The 20848-nt window shown below is 50.9% G+C and overlaps 7 protein-coding genes across 7 annotated transcripts; 4 read left to right on the forward strand and 3 right to left on the reverse strand.

Moving 5' to 3' along the window:
* Positions 1-1301: 1301 nt before the first annotated feature.
* Positions 1302-2939, reverse strand: PpBr36_02618 (uncharacterized protein; the record flags this gene model as incomplete). The annotated part of the gene is made up of 1 exon (XM_029889797.1): positions 1302-2939. The coding sequence occupies one exon, from the start codon at positions 2937-2939 to the stop codon at positions 1302-1304; it is 1638 nt and encodes a 545-aa protein (XP_029753061.1).
* Positions 2940-3980: 1041 nt separating this feature from the next.
* On the forward strand, positions 3981-4940 carry PpBr36_02619 (uncharacterized protein; the record flags this gene model as incomplete). Its single annotated transcript, XM_029889798.1, has 4 exons — positions 3981-4160; positions 4243-4410; positions 4540-4657; positions 4756-4940. 4 exons carry the CDS (start codon positions 3981-3983, stop codon positions 4938-4940), a joined length of 651 nt encoding a protein of 216 aa, XP_029753060.1.
* Positions 4941-7021: 2081 nt separating this feature from the next.
* On the forward strand, positions 7022-8739 carry PpBr36_02620 (uncharacterized protein; the record flags this gene model as incomplete). Its single annotated transcript, XM_029889799.1, has 6 exons — positions 7022-7148; positions 7223-7411; positions 7488-7520; positions 7589-7598; positions 7692-7870; positions 7973-8739. 6 exons carry the CDS (start codon positions 7022-7024, stop codon positions 8737-8739), a joined length of 1305 nt encoding a protein of 434 aa, XP_029753844.1.
* A 789-nt stretch (positions 8740-9528) lies between these two features.
* Positions 9529-10218, forward strand: PpBr36_02621 (uncharacterized protein; the record flags this gene model as incomplete). The annotated part of the gene is made up of 2 exons (XM_029889800.1): positions 9529-9776; positions 9870-10218. 2 exons carry the CDS (start codon positions 9529-9531, stop codon positions 10216-10218), a joined length of 597 nt encoding a protein of 198 aa, XP_029753845.1.
* Positions 10219-11549: 1331 nt separating this feature from the next.
* PpBr36_02622 (uncharacterized protein) lies at positions 11550-12955 on the forward strand (the record flags this gene model as incomplete). The annotated part of the gene is made up of 1 exon (XM_029889801.1): positions 11550-12955. Exon 1 carries the CDS (start codon positions 11603-11605, stop codon positions 12953-12955), a length of 1353 nt encoding a protein of 450 aa, XP_029753846.1. The 5' UTR covers positions 11550-11602.
* A 493-nt stretch (positions 12956-13448) lies between these two features.
* On the reverse strand, positions 13449-16276 carry PpBr36_02623 (uncharacterized protein; the record flags this gene model as incomplete). Its single annotated transcript, XM_029889802.1, has 4 exons — positions 13449-13663; positions 13749-15975; positions 16056-16083; positions 16173-16276. 4 exons carry the CDS (start codon positions 16274-16276, stop codon positions 13449-13451), a joined length of 2574 nt encoding a protein of 857 aa, XP_029753847.1.
* Positions 16277-17817: 1541 nt separating this feature from the next.
* On the reverse strand, positions 17818-18555 carry PpBr36_02624 (uncharacterized protein; the record flags this gene model as incomplete). The annotated part of the gene is made up of 1 exon (XM_029889803.1): positions 17818-18555. The coding sequence occupies one exon, from the start codon at positions 18553-18555 to the stop codon at positions 17818-17820; it is 738 nt and encodes a 245-aa protein (XP_029753848.1).
* Between the last annotated feature and the right edge of the window lie 2293 nt (positions 18556-20848).

Genomic DNA, 20848 nt, shown 5'->3' on the forward strand with positions numbered 1-20848 from the left:
TAATATACTATCACAATTTGGTACGTATATCCGATTATATAACCTGTTAAATATGCGGATAGGTATAGTATTTTATATATATTTTACAATCGAAATGCTTTTACATTTTTACCAATTTTGACATTGATAAAACCAAAATTCGAAAAAGCGGATTACGTATACAAACAAATGTCAACGTCAAATTCGATTTATAATACCGGCCCTTTTTATTTTTTTATATAAAAAAATGCTAAATTTGTGTTATTTTTGTATTTTTTGCTCTATTTAACTAAATACAATTTTTAAAAAAAAAACTCAAATAAAATTTATTATTCAATTAATAAAGGAATGCGTCAATTAAAACTATTTTAATTTTACCAATATTTGCGTAAATTATTCAGTTTTTTCACAAATTGATAATTTATATAAAAATACTGATAAAACTTTTGTTTTAATTGGTAATTGCATGCACTTTGAAGTATTAGGTCTGCTAAGCTATAAAAACCATAATTTAAACTAAAATTAATATTATATTCTTTTTTTTAACATAAAAATTAAATAGAATGAAAAATTACGAATTTTAATTGATATTTTAATATCTTTCCATATATAGTGGTTATAAAAACGCGGCCGGCATTCAAATAATTAACAAACTCCAATAAATTCAACGCAAATTACTATATATTTCTATAATTTCTATTTATTTTCTTATTCGAATATTTAATTATATACTATAGTTACACCTTTTTTTTACCATTATAATGGGAATATATTGTATATACCCGCTATAAACGGCAAAATACCACACATTATCCTTATATTAATAAAATAATTATTAACGATATCGCAACATTAGGTATATTATTAATAATACCGTTATAAACGGCGAAATGCGACAAAATGTCCTCAAACTAAAACGAGCGCGATTTTTTCGGCCAATATAATTGGTCGAAAAACCATGTGGCTAAAAGGTATATAAAGCGCTCGGTCCCCATTGCGAAGCAGGGGGGTTTAGTTTGAGCATTAAGACTAAAAAATACCGCTATAAACGGCGAAAATGGACAAGTTGTCCTCAGACCTAAACCAGAGCGTTTTTTTGGATGGACCCACAGGTACATTGCAAAGCCGCAATTGAGCAACGAAGTGGAGCGAAGCGGAACGAAATGGATCAATCGTGGAGCTCTGGGCTTCAGGGATGAGCCCTGAAACTATAACGATCCATAATGCGTTTCCAACTTTGCAGATTCGTACGCGAAAAAAGAAATTACTCTGGCTGAGCCTTGATCGACTAGGGGATAACCATACACCTCCTACCAAGTAATCTATTCTATTGATGAAAAGTCGGTCCCTCCGAAGCCATTTCCGCTGTGAGCCTTGTCGGGCCCTAGTTGCCAATATCCACCAATCTCATCCATGGTCTTCTCCCACATTGGCACCAGCTCGTTGAGGTCCCGTGCCTTTACATCGTACAAGTCTGTGCACATGGCTGGATGAAAGTCGGGTCGATGATCGGGCTTGTACGTGGCCGAGTCAAACTTGATGCCGACGTAGACGTTGACCGACGGATCCTCGTCCGACGGCGAGGGCTTATAATGTCGAAAATAACCGCCTTTGACCTCCTTGTTCCAGCGCATCACCTCGAGGCTTACCGTTTTGACCAGACCGCCGTGGAGGAAAGCAACCCTTTTGTCGTCGGGGTGATGTTGGGCGAATGAGTGCCCGCAGTAGAAGCCATCGTTCTCTGTGCCCACGCTTGCGAGCCACTTCTTGGGCTTTCCGTACTCGGTCTTGAGCGCGTGCCACGCGAACCGGAACATGTCCTTGTCGCCCAGCAGAAATTTGTTGTAGTAGTCACCATGCTGGTTGTTCCACCACGCCGCCAGCTGCAGATGGTACCAGAAGCGCGTCTTGTCGACCAGCAACTGTCCACTCTCCTGCTCGTACTCGTCCATCCGGCAGTTGGTGTTTGTGATGGCCCAAGCTGGGTTCTGGGGCCGGGTGCGAGCAATGTCGGGCCAAAATACGGTCCCATACTCTCGATAGACATCCGAGTCGTAGAGTGTATCCGGGTCTATCAGGGGGATGTTGTCGGAATCGAGGAGAAGCGGCTCGGCGAATCGGGAGTTGAGCATTGCTGCCGTTTTGAGCTGGTAGTTGATGTAGAGGCCGTCTTTCTTTGGCCTTATGATGTTGTGAGACCCTGACAGATCATTGAAGAACATCCTGGGCCAGACCGAGGCCAGGCTGACTCTGTCATGCTCTGACATCTCATCACCAAAATAGTGAATTTCGATGGCGACCTTGCTCCCCAAATTTTGGAGAGCGCGCAGTATCACGCCGACGCGGGAGACCGTATCCTGGTTGCCTGCCAGAATGACCAGACCTCGACGGTTGGTGAAGCGGCCTGCCACCGCAGAATAGGAGATCATGCCCTCGCGGACAAAGGCGTGCCACTCGGCCCTGCGAGCCTCTATTTCGGCATCGGGCCGATCGGCTTTGACCCAGTCCTCCGCGTCGCCGAATTGAAAGTTGACCTTTTCGTCGGGCTTCCAAGTGCAGGTCTGCTTCGCCTGCCTCAAACCCAGCCCAGGCAATTTCGTGACGGCCCATAGGTGCGACACAAAGTCGTCTGCAGTCGGCAGCCTGTGCGCATGTTTGACGACTCGGGCGTTGGGAGGTTCCGGTAGCCGAGTCGGGTTCAGCTGCGTGACGATGGATGACGGTGGTTCCTGAAGTGGAGGCTTGGCCGGATGTCCTCCTCTGTGTGCTCCGTTGTGGTTGGATGACGCGTCACCACCGGTGTGCTTGCTGCCGCTGCTGCCGTGAGCCAATTTTGGGTGGGTGTCCGGCAGCGGGGCGGGCCGAATCTGGTCGTCATCGCTGCGCTGCACGAGCCAGAAGACCACGACCAAGAGGACCGTTGCGACGACCACGAGTCGCAGGCGTTTGCTGCCTGCCATTTTGAGTAGATTGCTCTAAGTTAAAAAAAAATCCCAAGACCCTGTTCCATGGTGAGTTTATTTGTCAATGGGGATAAGTTCTTGAGCATCTGTGCCGAGGCGACGGTTTAGGTGTCATGTTGTCCACAAACGGGTGCTGATCCTTTTGACGATTGCAACATTGAGCTAGGGCTTTCCCGACGAGCGACGAAGATCTTTGCAGATATGGTCACGTGATAAGGATGAATAGATAACAACTATTTCTTCTCGCCCCCAAAATCATGGCAATCAAGGCTGGTGATTCAGCGCGCTTTGCGCCAGCCTATCACATCAATGACCAACTCAGCTGAAGCTATTCCAGCTGAAGATGCTTCCGCTTACTTTTTTTTTTTTTTTTTTTTTTTTCCTTTTTCAACCAGAGTTCCACCAAGCTGAAGAAATCAAATACTAAAAATAAAACACTATGGAGATTCAACGTGTCTTCGCAAAGACCTCACGCGTTCGAGAACGAGCAGATCGAGGCTAAGAGCGGAGGGCGACCGTGCTCGATTCCCTGGAGAGCGCTCAGACGGTGATCCACGTGATAACTCTTCGGCCTATGACTGGGGCCGTTGCTCCTCCTTCCAGGGTTCTCCCCAGATTCAGCCCCTTCTTTTTTTTCTGTCTCCATCAAGTACCAGACTATTGAATATCTTGGCTAATTAATCGACCTCGCTTCATCCAACACAGAGATGGGGAACTCGGGGCCTGGCCGTGCCCTGCGCCACTGCATTACCAAGAGTAGCATTGCGGGCCTTGAGAGCTGCCTGTTTCGCAGGTAAGAGCGCCTGTGGTAATACATTCGTTGGTTGCTACGATTTGTTTTGTTGGGAGATGAGTGAATATATAAGAGTGCTGCATTTGCTTCTTCTCCTGGCGTCCTGTGGGTTGCGATGTTTTGCGTAACACGATCAAGCCAGTTCTCCCGGACCTGTGTTGCACCTAGCCCCTTTCTTGGAGGAGTCGTCATCGTCGTCACCGTCGTCCTATTCTAATACATAACTCTCCTTCAATCGGCCAAAAATGAAGGTTTCCGCTGCCTTGGCCACCCTGGCCACCATCTTGTCGACGGTGGTGGCGGCTCCCGCTTCCATCCTTGAAGCCCGTCAATATGGGGGCGACACCTATAATCAGCTGATAGACGGCACGCCCTGCCGGGACATAACCGTCATCTACGCTCGCGGAACTACGCAGGACGGAAACGTATGCACCTTGTTCTTGCACCAACCTCCCGCTCCATGCTTTGCCCCCAGGCGCTGACAACATTCTTCACCTCTTTACGTAGGTCGGCGACCCTGCGGCCGTCGGACCGCTCATGTTCAACGCCCTCGCCGCCATCGTGGGTACCGAGAGGCTGGCAATCCAGGGCGTCACGTACGCGGCCAACATTCTCGGCTTCATCCTGGGCGGAGACCCCAACGGGGGCAAGGTCATGGCGGCCCACGCAGTAACGGTATGTCCACTAAGAATGCCAGGGGGAAGAGCAGACCCAATTAAGGGGGAAACAGGAACAAAAAAAAAAAAAAACAAAAAAAAAAAAAAACTTAAATCGTCGCTTACACGATGTTTTCAATGCACCTAGGCAGCATCCAACTGCCCCAACACCAAAATCGTCCTCTCAGGCTACAGCCAGGGCGCACAGGTCGTGCACCGGGCCGCAGGCCTCTTGTCCGCGGAAGTCGCTAGCAAGGTTTCTGCTGGTGAGTCTGACATTTTGATCCCTCGTGGGAAGAACCCCATGTCTACCTACCAGGCTTATTCTCTGACTGAACTCTCTTTTTTTTTCTGATCCTTGCAGTCCTCACTCTTGGCGACCCGTTCCAGAAACGCACCTTGGCAAATATTCCAGCCTCTAAGTGGAGGGTCATCTGCCACGAGGGTGATAACATTTGCGCCGGTGGCATTATCACCAATGAACCACACAAAAACTACCAGCTGGACGCCCAGGATGCTGCGGCTTGGATCGCCTCGATGGTCGCATAGGTATTAATTATTAGGTCGCACGGGTTTCTGGTGAGCTGGCTTATGATTTTTATTTTTATTTTTCCCCTCTTGTCTGGGGCAGTTTCAGGAAGGATTAATCACGATGGTAATGTCCCTGATGATGGATACGTTGATTGTAATTTTTTTGGTAGTCAAAAAAACTTATTATATCGAAATGCCCCATACGTTGACCTGCAGCCATTAATCACCTGCGTTTTTTGCTTCTCGCGATTGACAGCCACTACTCAAACAAGAAAATTCCAAATTCGGCTCCGACATCCGGCGGAGATTTTGCATGAACTTGCATTCCTGTATTTCCGGTATAACAGTACTGTACTGTAGCATGTCCAGCTCGGGATGAGTTCGGCTAATCAGGCAGGACCAAAATGCTATGCGAGCCTGTCGAGGCGGTGGTGGCAAGGTGGATATCATCACACCACGTTTGCCTTACGCAATGCTGCTTGAAACACGTCCCAGGCTTGCCTCCCCCAATCGGTCCCTGGAGTGGTTCACCCACCGATCCAATCCCAAAAGGATACTAGAGTAGGTTCAAGGTCAAGGGACAGAAAAGTATCCATCAAGTACAGTACTGTAATCCGTTCAGTTGGGGAGGGGGGCCGCAAATGGAGGTAACCAAGATGGTTGGTTAAGCGAGCGGCCTGGCCCTGTTTTTCGGACTGTAACTTCCGTATGAAGTAAAGCCTGCGAGGGGTACAGAGTATGTGTTGAGGCTTTTCTCCGTACTAGGTACATGATTATATGGGGCTGCTGCTGCACGTATTTAATGAATTTTTTTTTTTTCTTTTCCCTTGTAGGGAGCGATAAGTCCTTTTGTATGGGTTGCATCTTGATGGCTTGGTAGTCTGCAAGCTTTTCCTTCCAGCACGTGTCGAAAGAGAATGCGAGTGGTTGCAGATGATAATCATGCTTTTTTTTTTTTTTTTTTCCGCCCATCAAGTCGCAACGGTTGAGGGGTTTGTCACATTACATGTTTTTCCGATACCACGTAAAATCGCCCGGTTAGGTGGCACTAGCGACTATAATAGGAAGGAGATAAAACAGGGGACGGGTTGGATGCTTGCTTGCGCACAGACTCTCCACCCACACCGCGTACTCTTTAGAGGTAAAGCTGCTATACGTAGGATGGAGAGTTAAGAAGCTATGGTGCCCAGACACGCCAGACAAGCCAGACAAGCCAGACCAACGACCACCAGGCTGGTACCGAATCTTTATTCCATGGGACCCTTCGCTTTATTGGAAGGCCAACCAACCGCCCCGCTCACACAACACAACACAGCACATACATACATGCACACACAAGCACACCACAGAGGCATATCATACGCAAGTGGTAGATACGGTGGCTGAACCCTTGAGAAGTGTGCGAGTTTAGTCTAGTCTGCTTCCTACCTGCTTGCCCCTTGCAGCCGGCTGCCGAGGCGACAACAAGAATACGTATCAATTCAAGCATGCAGCCATTAGATAAATATATGATGGCCTGGGAAGCTTTAAACTTGGAGCGGCGACTTGTTTGCAGATCCCGATGATGTTTTGAGTTGATTGCGCCCCTTTCTCCGTTCGTTTGTCGTACCAGGCATCGTCCACCTCCCTCGCTGGGGTGACCCTGCGGATCGAATTCAAGTATCCATTCCCCCCTGAGCTGAGTCGTCTATCGAGTACCAAGTATACCGCATACTTTGTACTCCAGGTCCATCCAGTCTCCGTACGGATCAAGCCGAGGATTCGGACGTTTTTTTTTTTTTTTTTCTTTTTTTTTTTCCTCTTTCTTTTTGGCAGAAAAGGCTTGGGATCCACAATAGGGCGCATGAGCAGACGATCCATCGTAAAACTACGGTCGCAGTACATCGCAAAACAAAAGAAAGAAAAAAAAAAAGAAAAAAAAAAGACTCCCTACCCGAGACCCATCTTTGAAGAAGCATTCTCTTCTGCTCTCAACTGAAGAACCACATTCGGCAAAGAGGTCAAAGAAGCAAAATCACACGTCGATCTCATGGCCACAAAGCAATAATACCCTAATACCAGTCAGTCAGCAACCGGGGTACCATTACCAACCACCCGCAATGGCATCCCAGGTACCGGCCGGCGCCGAGGGCACGGTGGCAGGCGTCATGATCTACTGCAGCATCTGCCTCATCGCCAGCTCCATGATGATCTGGCTCACATGGACGCATCAGGAGAGGACGAGTTGTAAGTTGTCCGACTGCAAACGCGGTCTCGAGACGGGGCGGGGAACTAACGACCCTCGTCGCGATCAACTGCAGATGTGGCCATGCTTGCCTACTTTGCTACCCTCAGCATCTTGGCCTCTCTGTTCCAACAGACACACGATATTTTGCGCTACCGGAGTCTCGTCGCTGAGCAGTTTGAAAACCGCAAACTCCACCCAGGGAATCCCGAAATCGCCATTGCCAACGGCTCAGTGGGACTGAGCTTGGTTTTGTACTACATCCGTAGGTTCGATCCGCGAAATCTCAGTCCCAGGAGGAGAAGAGTAGCTGGGCTGACCGGGACCCTTTGATCGCGTAGAATACTATTGCTATAACGTCGAAGCATTGAGTGGTAAGTGCTCAACTATATATGTCCCTTGAGGTCGGGTAGGATGAGCTAACATTTATAACGCAAATTAGTCATGTTTTGGTGAGAATAATTGACCAAGAGTTACCAACCCCAAATCCCATACCTAGCTATATTTTTACTAACTTTTTTTTTTCTTTTTTTTTTCCCCCCCAGGGCTGGCTACCTCGCGCAAACTTCCAACACCCGTTCGAAATGGAAAAAAGTCTTCAACGTCATCAACCGCGGCGGCAAGGTCTTTGCCGTGCTTTTCCCCCTCACCACCATTCTTCTCCTTCGCATTCCTCAAGTGCAGGAGGATTTCGTCGTCTTCATTTTGCTGGCAGACCTACCTCGTAAGTGTTTTTAATGTTTGCATCATGCTGCAAATATTCCTGGTGTCACCGTGCGCTAACAACAACAACAAACCACCCCCTCCTACCCCTGCAAATATACAGTCATGCTGAGCCTCCTGTTCGGCTGCATCCTCATGCTGACCATCTTTGCCCGATACGTCAACTCGAAACGCAAGTTTCTCCACTGGGGAGAGGACAGCGGCACCGGCACGTACGGCACGGGAACGGGCGTCGAATCCACCCTCGACAGCGCCCACCGCCCGGCGACCCGCGACCCAAAGGCCAACAACACCACCACGACGACCGTCACCAGCACCGCGCCCCGCAGGAAGCGCCAGGGCATCTGGGACCGCTGGCTGATGCTGCGCTTCACCATCGGCTTCGTCGCCCTCAGCATCTTCGAGGTCACCAACACGCTGTTCCAGATCATGGCCGTGACCAACGCCACCTCGGACCTGGCCGCCGCCGAGCCGGACCTGTCGCCCGAGCGCGCGAGCGCCGACTGGATCTTCTTCATGCCGGGCGTCACGCCGGGCCTCTTCATCTTCATCATCTTTGGCACCACCACCCCGCTGAGGCGGTACATGCGCGAGACCCTCGTACCCAGGAGATGGCGCCGGCGCAGCAGCGAGGACGTCGAGGACGGCCGCCGTGGCAAACTGCCGACCCTGCGGAGGTCCGCCAAGGCTCCTACGCCGCCGCCCAAGGACAACGTCCACGTCACCTCCGAGATTGAGCTTTCCGTGTCGAGCATGCGGGGGACGTCGCGGAGTGGCAAGATGATGAAGGGTGGCGATGCGGTGGATTCCATAAGATCCGACAGCGATGAGTGGCCCATGCTGCCGATTATGAAGCACGATCGGCGGTAGTTTTTTTTTTTTTTCTTTTTTATTATTATTATGATTTTGTAGTGTTTGATAGGCGTTCCTTTAACAATATTTCTCAGGTCATCGTTGTTCTGCCGCGTTGAATTACTGAATTTGTCGTCAAGTACAGATCTCAGAACAAAGACTTGCCGAGAGAAGTAGAACCGACCAGGAACGCTGACGAGAGCCAGCATTAGCACCAGAAACAGACCACACACCCCAAGCTAGCCCTACGGCGACTCTTGAAGAAAACGCAGACACGTATCTCTCGTTGATTCGGCCATGCCATGGTGGTGGAGACACAATTCCTGGCGTAGTTGCTAGACGCTTTTCACAGCAGAACGACAGGGCTAGCTAAGGATGTAGATAGTTGAGATACTAAGGCTTGATTCAGAACATTTCAAACTACGAAGTGACAGCGATTGTGAGTCAACAAGACTCAGAAAGAGCTCTGCATTGTTGACTTGTTTGTTGATTTTATGGAATTGTTTCATGAGAATTGCTAACCTAAGGATTTGGGAAAGAAGGGTACTTGTCTGCTTTTTTTCCCCTGACTTGCACTTTTCTTTCAAACTACTTTCCCAAGGATGAAAAGCTATTTCCACTCAGATAATCAGATTCGTCTCAACCACCCTTGAGTTCGGGCTCTTTTTTTTTTCCATTCGCAACTGGCTTGTTTGAACAATTCCCGTCTTAACAGAGGAAAATCAAATAAGGTCAACCTTTCTTTTTTACTTTTCTTTTTTTTTTTTTTTTCAAAATCTCTGGACATCTGCTATCACGTTGATCGACATGTCTCGCGCATCTCCAGACGCAGATGGGTCCCACCGGTTCTTAGCAGCAGGTCCAGACAAGGAAGAGCTCGAGGTTCATAAACTACAGCCAAACCGCATTGCAGAAAGAGCAAAAGAACAAGTCGTTTTGCTGGCGCCGGCCATCTTGACGGGGCGAGATGGAATCCCCATAAAAAGTTCCACTTTCGGCATGGATCGCTACGTCGTGAGCGTCCGCGACTCTACATGGGATGGAGATGACCAAAAGTAAGCAAACCACTAACCGGAAGCCTAGCACCCATGTGTAGAGGGGAACGGTAGCAAGAAAAAGTCACACCGCTGATATATGTATCATTCAAGTCTCGATACTTTGGCAGCTGCAAACGCAAAGATCAGAAAGCTCGAGGAGGACAACGAGGCCTGGAAGGCAGAGACAGCATGCTTCCGAGAAGCCATGCTGAGAATCAAGAGGACACTTAACAGCGCAATCAAGGGAAAAGGGCCTGCTAAACCTGTTCCTGGATCAGCTTTGCCTTCGCAGCCCGCTCATCAGGCCTTGACGCAAGGGGATGAGCACGTGTCTGAAAACCAACCGGCTGGCAGCAAACTTTCCGACCAAGTGCATCCACAAGCCTCTCTACTGAGAAATCCCAGAGACAAGATTCATATTTCAAGATTCGCAAAGTCTAGTCCAGGCTGCATCAGATGAGACTGGAGGCTCAGTCTCGTATAAACAACGGGCTCGGCCAGCAACAACAGAACCTTCCAGCAATCAGAACAAACGTCGTAAACTCTCCCAAGCCAAAACAGAGCCCAAATAATACAGCCAGCATAGCAACGTTATCAAACACGAGCCCGACCCTACAGATTCGGATTATTTGAGAAATCATTTGCTGGCATATCACTTGCTGGACACCGAGAGCAACGATGAAGCCTTGATGGAATATGCACTACGAGGTACGTTTGACCGTTGAACAACACCGCGTTTTGGGCTCATTTGGGCGGGGGTTGAAAACTAAGATGTTGTTGCAAAAGTCCGCCCGCCCTGCGAAGAGTCAACAGACAATCTCCCAAAGCGGCCTTCAGGGACCTAGCCAGGAGCAAAAACATCTTCCGATCTCTACGTCATGCCAATAATGAGAAGGCCGAAGCGGCGGAGCTAGCTGAGGAAGAAAGAAGCACCTTGGGACTTGAGCGATGATTTCCACCCCTGTTCACATTTCTCTCACTCTCTACAGGCTCACAAACGAGTGAGAAATATTCGGCGTTTTCTTTGGCTATGTATGGAGGGGATCAGGTGTATTTACGCACTCGAACAGACAGAGCATTGATCGACGTCGGGGGTTTGGGAACGGCATCACTGGCTTCGATGGTTTTATAGCAATGAGGTGTCGAATGGGGCCCAATAAGCCCCCACCTCTCTTTTAAGCCCGACATTCCCCCGCATCTTATCCTTATTCCAATCGATTCTTTCAAGAGGGACGGGACCCCTTTATCACGCACTCAATTCTATTAGTTAGCAGTCAGTTATGCTTGGCCCCACACCGTTCGCGTCCGCACCGAGATCCCGTAGGCCGTGTGTAAAGTGCGAACAAGACAAAAGGCATCCATCACAATTTATACTTCCATAGCTACGTTTGTCAGCGGTCGGGGAGGTGAGTATCTGAAATACTGGGCAAAGTTTTACGGTACATCAGTCAGTGGAATCGAGTTGGACGTTAATCTCTGTTCGAAGGGACGTATGGATTTTAAGGTGAGAAACCAGGTAATACTCAAACCTCTCTCTCATCCGTTGTGCTGATGCTTTATACTGGGTGGGTTCGCAAAAGTGATTGTTAGCTACCAGAATTGACTGCTTGATAAGGTGCAATTCATTCCTCCAACTCTCCCTCCCATCTCCGCGCAGCATCCAGCGTCGGAAATAGGGTACATTCATACTCATCTGCCCCTTGAGGTGAGCAAAAGCCGAGATCCAGGTTATCTAAAATCTTTCAATCCCTTTGCCAACGGCCTTCTGCCAAATTTGGGTTATTCTCGCACAGCTAGCCCCAGATAAGCAACGCCTCATCACAAAGGATAACAAGCAGCATATAATGGAGTCCAGTGACCAGACTCAAGTCTTCCAGGGCGCCATGATCTTTTCGGAGACGCCCGAGAGGCTAGCAATACACGAGGATGCGACGCTTGTGGTGACCAACGGAACCATCACGGCGTTCCACGCAACGACGCCAGACTCAATCACCACACCTCCAGGCGCCCAGGTCCACCGCCTCCCGGCAGGCGACTTTCTCATCCCGGGCTTCGTCGACACCCACAACCACGCGCCGCAGTGGCCGATGCGCGGCCTCGGCCAGGGCCTGCACATCCTGGACTGGCTCGCCGAGGTGACCTTCCCGTTCGAGGCGCGCTTCGCCGACGCCGCCTACGCCGCCGAGCAGTACCGCCGGACCGTGGCCGACTTCCTCGCGCAGGGCATCACCACGGCTTCGTACTACGGCTCGCGCCACGAGCAGGCCACCAGGATCCTGGCCGACGAGTGCCACCGCCAGGGCCAGCGCGCGCTCGTCGGCAAGTGCAACATGGACGCGCGGTCGCCCGACTTTCTGCGCGACGAGAGCGCGGCGCAGTCCCTCCGCGAGACCGCCGCGTGCGTCGCGCACATCCGCGCCCTCGACGGCAGCGACGCGGCGCTCGTCCGCCCGGTCCTGACCCCGCGCTTCGCCATCTCCTGCACGCCCGAGCTGCTCCGCGGCCTGGGCGACATGGCGAGGCGCGAGGACCTGCCGGTGCAGACGCATTTCAACGAGGCTCGGCAGGAGGTCGAGGCGACGCGGGAGCTGTTCCCCGAGTTCGACGGCAGCGAGGCCGATCTGTACGCGCATTTCGACCTGCTCGGGAGCCGGTCCATCCTCGCCCACTGCACCGTCATGGACGAGTACGAAACGACCCGCATCCGGGAGCTTGACTGCGGTGTCGCGCACTGCCCCGTCGCCAACATGACGGTGGGTGGTGGTTTCATGGCCGCCCCGATCCGGGACTTTCTGAGACGGGGCATCAAGGTCGGCCTGGGCACCGACAGCGGCGGCGGCTGGTCCAACTCGATGCTGATAGTGATGCGGTTGGCCATCATCACGAGCAATGCGCGCGAGGTCTTGACAGACGGCAAGGACAAGGCCCTGTCGCTAGAAGAGGTCTTCTACCTCGCTACCATGGGTGGAGCTAGGGTCTGTGGACTGGACAAGCGTGTTGGGAGCTTCGAGGTGGGTAAAGAGTTTGATGCAATTCGGGTGACGTCGAGAAACCCCAAGGGTCATTACTCGATTATGACGCCAATGGAGAAAGGAGATGGGCTCAGAAGGTTGTTTGAAAAGTTTATTATGACAGGGGACGATCGAAATATTTTGCATGTATACGTGCGCGGGAGGCGGGTGGCCGGGCATGACTGAGAGGACTGAAAAGGACCATGACTCCCTCGCGGCATACTATCAGATATCCGGGTTGGGGTGGGTGAGCACAGGCTCAGCCGTGAAGTCAGGGGTGGCTTGACCGAGAGGCAGGGTGTACACAGCCAAGGTAATCTATTCGGACTATTATTGTTCCAATTTTAAACTTGGAGGCAGGCTAAGTAGATCAAGCGTCTACATCCAAGAAGCTATAGACTTCCGCGATAGTCGCTGCTGGCGGCGTATTTCGTAGCAGGGACATACCATATCACTTCAAAGATTTACACTGGCGGGGGTAATAACTGACCAGGTAAATGAAATAGCCAAGCCCCCATGTGCCAAAGTAAATACAATCGATCAGCACAATCATTTGAGGTTTCATCAGCTCATGATACGATTAGGCTTATTTAACTATATTATGGAAAAAAAAATTCAAGCATATAAATCCCAAGAATCCAAAACTTGGCTCTTCATGAACCAGCCTCATGACCTGAGGTTACGTGTAGATACTCTCAGTCCACTGGTTGACCTGCAACCCCGTCTCTGCCATCTCCGCCTCGCTAAGGAACTCAAGTGGCATCCACACCAAGTGTCCCTTGATCTTGTCGAGCTTCTCCCTAACATCCTCGGGTGGGATGAAACGATCAAAAATGTGGCCGGGCTTGATACCCTTTGCTGGTCGGAAATGATCGTAGTCGTCAAAGGTTTTGACTGCAAAAAGAGTAGTCCGAATGTTAGCTTCCATAACGCATAACGGGCAGTATGTATTGTGCCAAAACAAAGGAATAAAGCTTACCATGGTCATCAGGATCTGCGTGGAACAAGTGTCTAAAGATGTCCGTGTTTTGTGTTGCCTGACCAGTCCAGGTCTCCCACAGCTTATCGTCCAACGGGTCCTCAACAAACTTCCAAGTCTCATCGCCATCGCGCACATCATTCGGCGAGTTTTCTCCAGGCGGCTGTGCATTAGGGTCCTTGCTCGCATCATGCTCCTGCGGCGGCAGTAAGCCTAGATGTTCCCTCCATAGGTACCTCCGAAGCGTGGTGGCATGGTAACCAGCCTCGAACGGCTGGCCATTCATGGTGGATGGGATCTTGTGCGTGTCCTCCATAACAATCGACAGCTCGCTATCGTGGTTACCTTGCTGACTGCGGTCGTTGAGGTTGCTGCTCCCGCATATCACGATTCTGTCATCAGCGATGAGCAGCTTGGCGTGGATGTAAAGCTCCTCCTGGATCCAGTTCTCCACCTCATCCTTGGGCTCACCCTCCCACAGCTCCGAGGACAGCGGGCCTGTGCCAGCCATGGCATGGTGAGCTACAGAGTGGGCAGACTTGATCTCTTGCTCCTTGTTGCGCTGCACCTCCTCGAACTTGCGTTTCGCTTCAAGCGCGGCCTCGCCCCCTGCTGTTAGATGATCCTGTGCCTCGCCTTGACCCAACTGTTCCGCCTCAGGTCCCATGTGAGTGTCTCGGCCGTCCCGAGCTGCCGCAGTACCATTCACGGCGGTACCATGCACGGCCGAACCCATGATCTCCTCTGCCTCTGCTCGCTGGACGTCCTGGTACCTAACGCCGGACTCTTCTTCTAGCTGTTTGATGCCCGATGTTTTGTTAAGACGGTCGTAGGACCTCAAGTTGAAGAAGAAGATGTACTTTGTCGGATCGACACCCTCCTTCTTGATGACTTCGAATATCGAGTGCTCGCCTCGACAGATTGATTTGTACTGATAGTCCATGATGGCTCGCGTGCCAGTAGCGGCATCTTCTCTCAGATCACCTGCAAAACCCGGTACTGCTGGGATTAGGACAATGATGCGGAACTTGCGGCCCTCCATTGCAGCCCTGAGAACCGCATTGACCATTGCACGGCCGATGGTGTTGTGGATAGGTGACTGCTGATCACCGGTCGCAGTGATGAAGAACTGGTTTTCGATGTAGACGTAGTGCTGCGCCTCCTCTATGACTTTGACGTAGGCGTTCTGTATGGATTTCTCGTTCAGGATGCCGCTTGACCAGTCATCGCTGGATCGTACCACCTGGGCGTGAATAGTACCGCGGTTGTTGAGGTTCTTCTCCTCTACGGGCCTTAGCGGGTGCAGAACGTATTCGCCAACAGGATGCTTCGGCCTCTGCACTCCTACCAGGTCCTCGTCGTCTCCCTGTCTGCCTCGAAGCTCAAGCCAATCATAGCGCTCATCTCGCTTGTACTTTTCACGCTTGACAAAGTTCCAGCGTAGCACAAAATGTTCGGCAATGTCGTACACGCAGGGCCCGATGAGACCCATGGCGACATCGTGCCATGGCATGCGCCCGTACTCGACCTTGCTGAGTTCGTTCTGTTTCCAGTCTTCTACGTTCTTAAAGTCCATGATGCGGTTGTTGTTGAAGTCCTGTCCGGGCCAAACTTCGTTTGCAACACCCTCGGGATGGGCATCGGCCAGGGGGTGCTGGTGGTTATCCCAGCGACCGAAGCAAAGATCCAGCCCGCCGATGAAAGCCATGGCGTAATCGATGACGATGAACTTCTCGTGGTGTGCCCAGTAGAAAGTCATATCGGCAGCATTCTCAAAGACGTTGTGGTCTGGGTGGCGGCCGACTTGGATGTTGCCATAGCCTGGGCTGCCCTCAGGGCAGAGAGACAGCAGTGCATGCTTCGTGTGTGCCGAGTTGCATGTCAGTGCGGCCTCGACCTCTCGATAGACTTGGACGTATATCTTGACGCCCTGCTCAGCCTTGCGTTTGATCACCCTGTCAAGGCGCCACTCCTGGTTGTAGTAGGGCGGCCGGCGCAAGAAGAGCTCAGGCGACAGCCACCAATCGGCAATGTAAATGGTCTCCTTGGCATTCTCGAGAGCCTCGGAAACGGCCCAAAAGTAGTCCCTGCCATCGACATACCACTTGATGAGGTTTCCGTCTCGCTCGGGGAAGAAGGAGGAAAATCGGTGGGATTCGCAAATCTTGGTTCGCTTCTCGTCGCAGGCCTTTTCGTGCTCCTCGTCGTGCCGGTGTGCCGGGTTGAACTACAAGTCATTTATTCGTTTAGTATCCACCGCCCCCAAGACCACCCAAGCGGATATTCCAAGGAAGAGGCGCTACTTACAATATTGGCAAATTTGCCAATCTGGTGTCTAAATTGAGCCCCAGAGTCAAGTCAGCACATATTAATCCCATTAAACGACGTGGTCGAGCGCCGAGATTGCCGAGCCAGTTTCCATACTTTTTATGCGTTAGGTGGATCTTTGCGTCATGTAGTTTGGTCCCTTCCAGCTTGTCCTTCAGCTCGTGGACCTCCTGCTTTAACTTGTGCAATAGACCAGACATTTTATATGGCTTGCTGCGAGAGCGATCCTCGCGGTTGGAGCCGTGGGGAGAAGGGAACAAGCATGAGACGTAGCAAACGAGCAAGTTGACGGCTTTCTAGGCCAGCCTGCAAGCAGTGGCATGCAAATATAAGAAAAGTCCGACGGCGTTTCGCAGACACATTGTTGGCAGGACAGGGACAAGATTTAGGCACACAGAGGAGCTGGAAACCGCGGGTAGCGGCAGAAAACAGGTTCGCAGCAATCTTTCTGATTTGGAGAAAAAAAAGAACCTGGTGGGGTGAACCTATGACGGCGATGACATGACAAGACTATTCGCCAATTGTCGGAAGGAAACAAGGAGGGGTTAACCATGCACGTTTGGACCTTGGCGGCTTCCGTTTGGTTGTGGAGCTGGTTTTTCTTGCGCATCCGTGATTGAATCGCGCCATGCAAGGCAGCTAGTCTCGGGTAATCGGCACAAATCTTAGCTTTGCGTGCGGTACATGGCACGTGAACCTGCTGATCGCGTGCCTACCTCTGGTAAAATAAGGTCTCAGCTGGTATTTTAAACGGCTGAGATGTGCAAACGTTGATTGATTGCTTTTGTTTCGCAGACTTGGTGATCGCTATGGCTAATTTGGCCTTGTTCAGCAACACTTGCTGGTATAGTACGCCCTAGAACGACAAGGACAGGACAGGGGTGTCGGCTGCTCTGAATTAAGCGGTAAGCTGTCATTGTACAGATATGACATCATCAAAAAAATATCTGGAAGCTGAGACGAATTCATCCCAAGTTACCCCGTGGAGCAGGCATGCACCTGACAAAGTGCTTTAGAGCAATTTTCAGTAGCAAAATGTTCAGACTAAAGTTCATAAAACAAAAACTACGGTTGTCAAGCCTCGGCTGTAGTCCAATAAAAATAACATCAGAACAACTATATACGTAGCAGGTAGGTACCTATCGTACATATCAGATATCACATGTACCTACGTAAGCCTACCTACTATGTACGATTTAGTTAGTGCGGCTGCCATGCGGGAAAAGCGGGGCAACTCGAGGGAATCGCGGGTGTCAAACTGGCATGCATCCCCAAAACCTAGTAGCCAATGGTCGCGCGAGCAAAATCCGCCCTCCATAATCACGTACTGCCGACTAGTAGAAGCTCACTCGTGCCATCTTCAAACAGACTTTGCAGGCAATGGCATCATTGCGAGGCTAGTGCGTCTAACCATCACATGCACAATGGATCGAGGTCTAGTCCCGTCATGAATGCTCGTAGCACCACCTCAAAACATTGCCCAATGAGTGACGCCAAAGACTGATGTCGCTTTGGTGAGATGCATAATTTGGCATGCTGAATTTCAGAGAAAGGCGTCGCGTCAAGATAGAGAATACGCAGTGCTGAATTAGCTCGTCATCAAGTCTACCTAATTGCCTGCAAAACCCCCCGAACAAGATACCAAAACTCCAAAACCCATCCCTAATGTGCCATCAATGGCCAGAAATTAAAGCTACCGCCCAGCGATAAACAACCACACCTTGAAAAAAAAAAATCGCCTCTAGTTGGCGCACAGCAGGGTGATACCCTCGGCGAACAGGCCGCCAGCGACGGGGATGGTGTACGAAGCCAGCTTGCTAGCAATCTTGCCCACGATGCCGCAGCCTCCGGCCTGAGCGTTTTGCGTCGAGGCAAACTCAAAGATGAGGTCGTCGGGCTGGAGGGCGTCGTCGATGTAGGCGGTGACGCGCATCATGGACGGCACGCGGTGGGCCCACTCGTGCTTCATGCACTGCGTGGTGCCGGGGCTGGCCACGGCGCTGCGGCAGGGCTCCTCGCACTTCTGGCCCGAGGTGGTCAGCGGGCCGCACGCCGCCTCCGGCACGTACTTGACGCCCTCCTGCCAGGTGCCGCCCATGCACTCGCTGTAGACCTCATAGCCCGTGTCATCCGAGACCTGCTTGAGCGCCTCGAAGATGCCGGCCACGAGGCCCTCGCGCATCTCGTTGTTCTTGAGACCGGGCGTGCGGCCCCAGGCGCCTGTCATCTTGACCTGCACAGACACGTCCGCCCCGTTGTCGACGGCCGACTTGCACGTTTGCGTGTAGGCCTGGTGCGTGCGATCCGTCAGGATCGAGCGCTCGTTGCCCGCCTCGGCGTAGATGGCGTTGCGGGTCACCTCCATGAGGTCCAGGGTGCCGACGTCGACCATCCTGTCGCTGTAGCGGACCTCGAGCTGGACCGCGGCTGTGGCAGCAGCCACAAGGCCGGCCAAGACTGCACTGGTGGAGGTCTTCATGGTGGTGGTGGTGATGGTGGTGGTAATGGGACCCAAGGTTCGTAATATTTCAGGTTAAATGTGGCGAGGGGTGGTTTTCTTGCCAAATGGGTTGATACAATAGTCAAGAAATCAAATAAAGGTATAGCAACTTGGCCAAAAGAAAGTAAGAACCTTGGGTTGATAGGGACTGGATGCAGTGAAGCTTGCCGCTGAGGAGAAGGGGGATCTTCCTTTCAACTATGTTAGCTGCGGAATGCCTCTATATACACGGCAGATAATGGCTCTGGCTGGCTAATCCAAGGATCTCATCGGGTAGAATCGCCAAGTATCCAGAGATCCATTCCCGTTGCCCCCTAGCGTTTGTTTTGCCAAAATAGTAACCTCCCAAGATCTGGTGGTTTCTCCTGCAAATATGACATTATCCACCACGGAACCCGATTTCACCATATTCTGCGCGGAGCGTGCTCTCGCGATCGGGGCCGTACCATGTCTCCAGGAGTGCAGTTGCTGTGGTTTAAACGCGTGGCAGTTTGGCTTGGCGCGATATTGAGCGGGATGTTGACTCGTGGTTATTCATGCGTGTCGATTTCTCGGGTAAATCGGCGTTCGTCTCCAACTGGGCCGTGCATCGCGGATGATCTTGAGACGGCATTAGAGGGGAGCCCCTGAAAGCAGACGAGAGAATGGTATTTTCAAAATATCTCCATATCCATAGTTGCCGGCTGATGGCTTTCGCGGCTATTGCCAAGAGGATCGCCGCACCTTTTACCTGCCTAGGTATAGATATGACATTTTAAACTATTAATCTCCCAAGCGCGTGCTCCTTTTGATCCACGAGGCTAACCCGTACAACATTCAAAAGTAATCTCATAATCTACCGGCCCAAGTTCCTCCCATATGTCTAGGTGCCTGCATACCTAACTACCTTGTACAGATGCTTACCTACCTGATTGCTCTTCCAGTGGCTACCTCTGTGGCTAGATCTTGGTGAATTTGAGGCCATGGGATAAGAGCTGTACAGTAGACACCCCTTTCGAGAGAAAAAAAAAAAAAAAAAAAAAAAAGCTGCTTGGATACAAAAACCACGGTTGAATGCCCGATAACCCTGCCACGAGCATCCTGCAGTGAGCCTGATTGGCGGGTTAGCCTCCGTCCACTAAAGCTCCAGGCCTGATTTCAGGTCGGCGGGTACGGGAAGGATTGCGGTGCATCCATACCCATCCATGTCAAGGGTCTCTTCCTCGTCTGAAGGTTCAAGGGTATTTTGTGGGGCTGCAGATCCGAGCTTTTTCTTTCTCTCTCAGGGATGTCATGAAGCAGTATCCCAGCTTGTAATTTAGATGACAGCAGCCCTACAGCTTTAATGTGCCCTACAGTCCATGAAGCCTGACACATAATTTTTTAGGTTCTGCCTTTATTTGAGTCAGTGGTAAATCCTTTTTTGAACGACAATTAGTGCATGAAGTGTTTAATTAGATAATTTGAAAGACGCGGCCGATGTAACTGTTGAGGCGTAGACGCAATTTGTTTGTTGCGAAAGAAACCCAATCAGCCTCATTAGTTCGAAAACAACTTCAACGGTTTACGTGAAACCCCCAGAAAAGTGGCAGTCTGCACCGTTGTGCCGGCATGAGATACAAAACCCGCCGTTGGGATAATCGGGGTTGAGGGGGGCCAAGAGTCGGCTTGCAACACTACCGAAAGCTGCCATGTACTTGGCCGTACACGCGAGAACAGTTTTAGCCCTCGCGTGGAGTCGTTGTATGGTTGACTCCTGAGTAACAAAAAAAAAAAAAAAAAAAGAAGAACACAATCGTAAGCTAGTTCTTCTGAATCCCCAATAGCGAGCAGGGAACATCTACAAATGATGTCTGCACGTGATGGGTGAATCCGGTCTGTCACTTTGTATGAATGCAAGAGAGCGCATCACTGAACCATCACACGATCAGCGAAGCCGATAACCAGTCAGGGAGGCCAAGTGAAAAAAAAAAAAAAATGCAATATGAGCACGGAAGCAGTGCAAATACAGAGAATGGCTGATGCGAAACGAAGCAGAATCAGGAGAATCGTATTTCTCAATCACCACTGGGCAAGTGTGCTATGCTCAGAGTACTGCAGACGCGCTTCCCCCCAAAATCCAGCATCTCCGCCCCGGTGAGCAGACCCTCCTATCGGCTATCCGCTGCCCCCACCACACCAGTTTGTTCCAAAACTCGCTAAGTCGCTACCGCCAGTGGTGGCTTAAGACATAAATCCCACCCTAAGGTTCCAGAAATAGATTCTATTAGTTTATCCACCGATGAATGATGCG

This window comes from Pyricularia pennisetigena, chromosome 3, assembly GCF_004337985.1.
Source record: "Pyricularia pennisetigena strain Br36 chromosome 3, whole genome shotgun sequence".
NCBI classification, from domain to species: domain Eukaryota; kingdom Fungi; phylum Ascomycota; class Sordariomycetes; order Magnaporthales; family Pyriculariaceae; genus Pyricularia; species Pyricularia pennisetigena.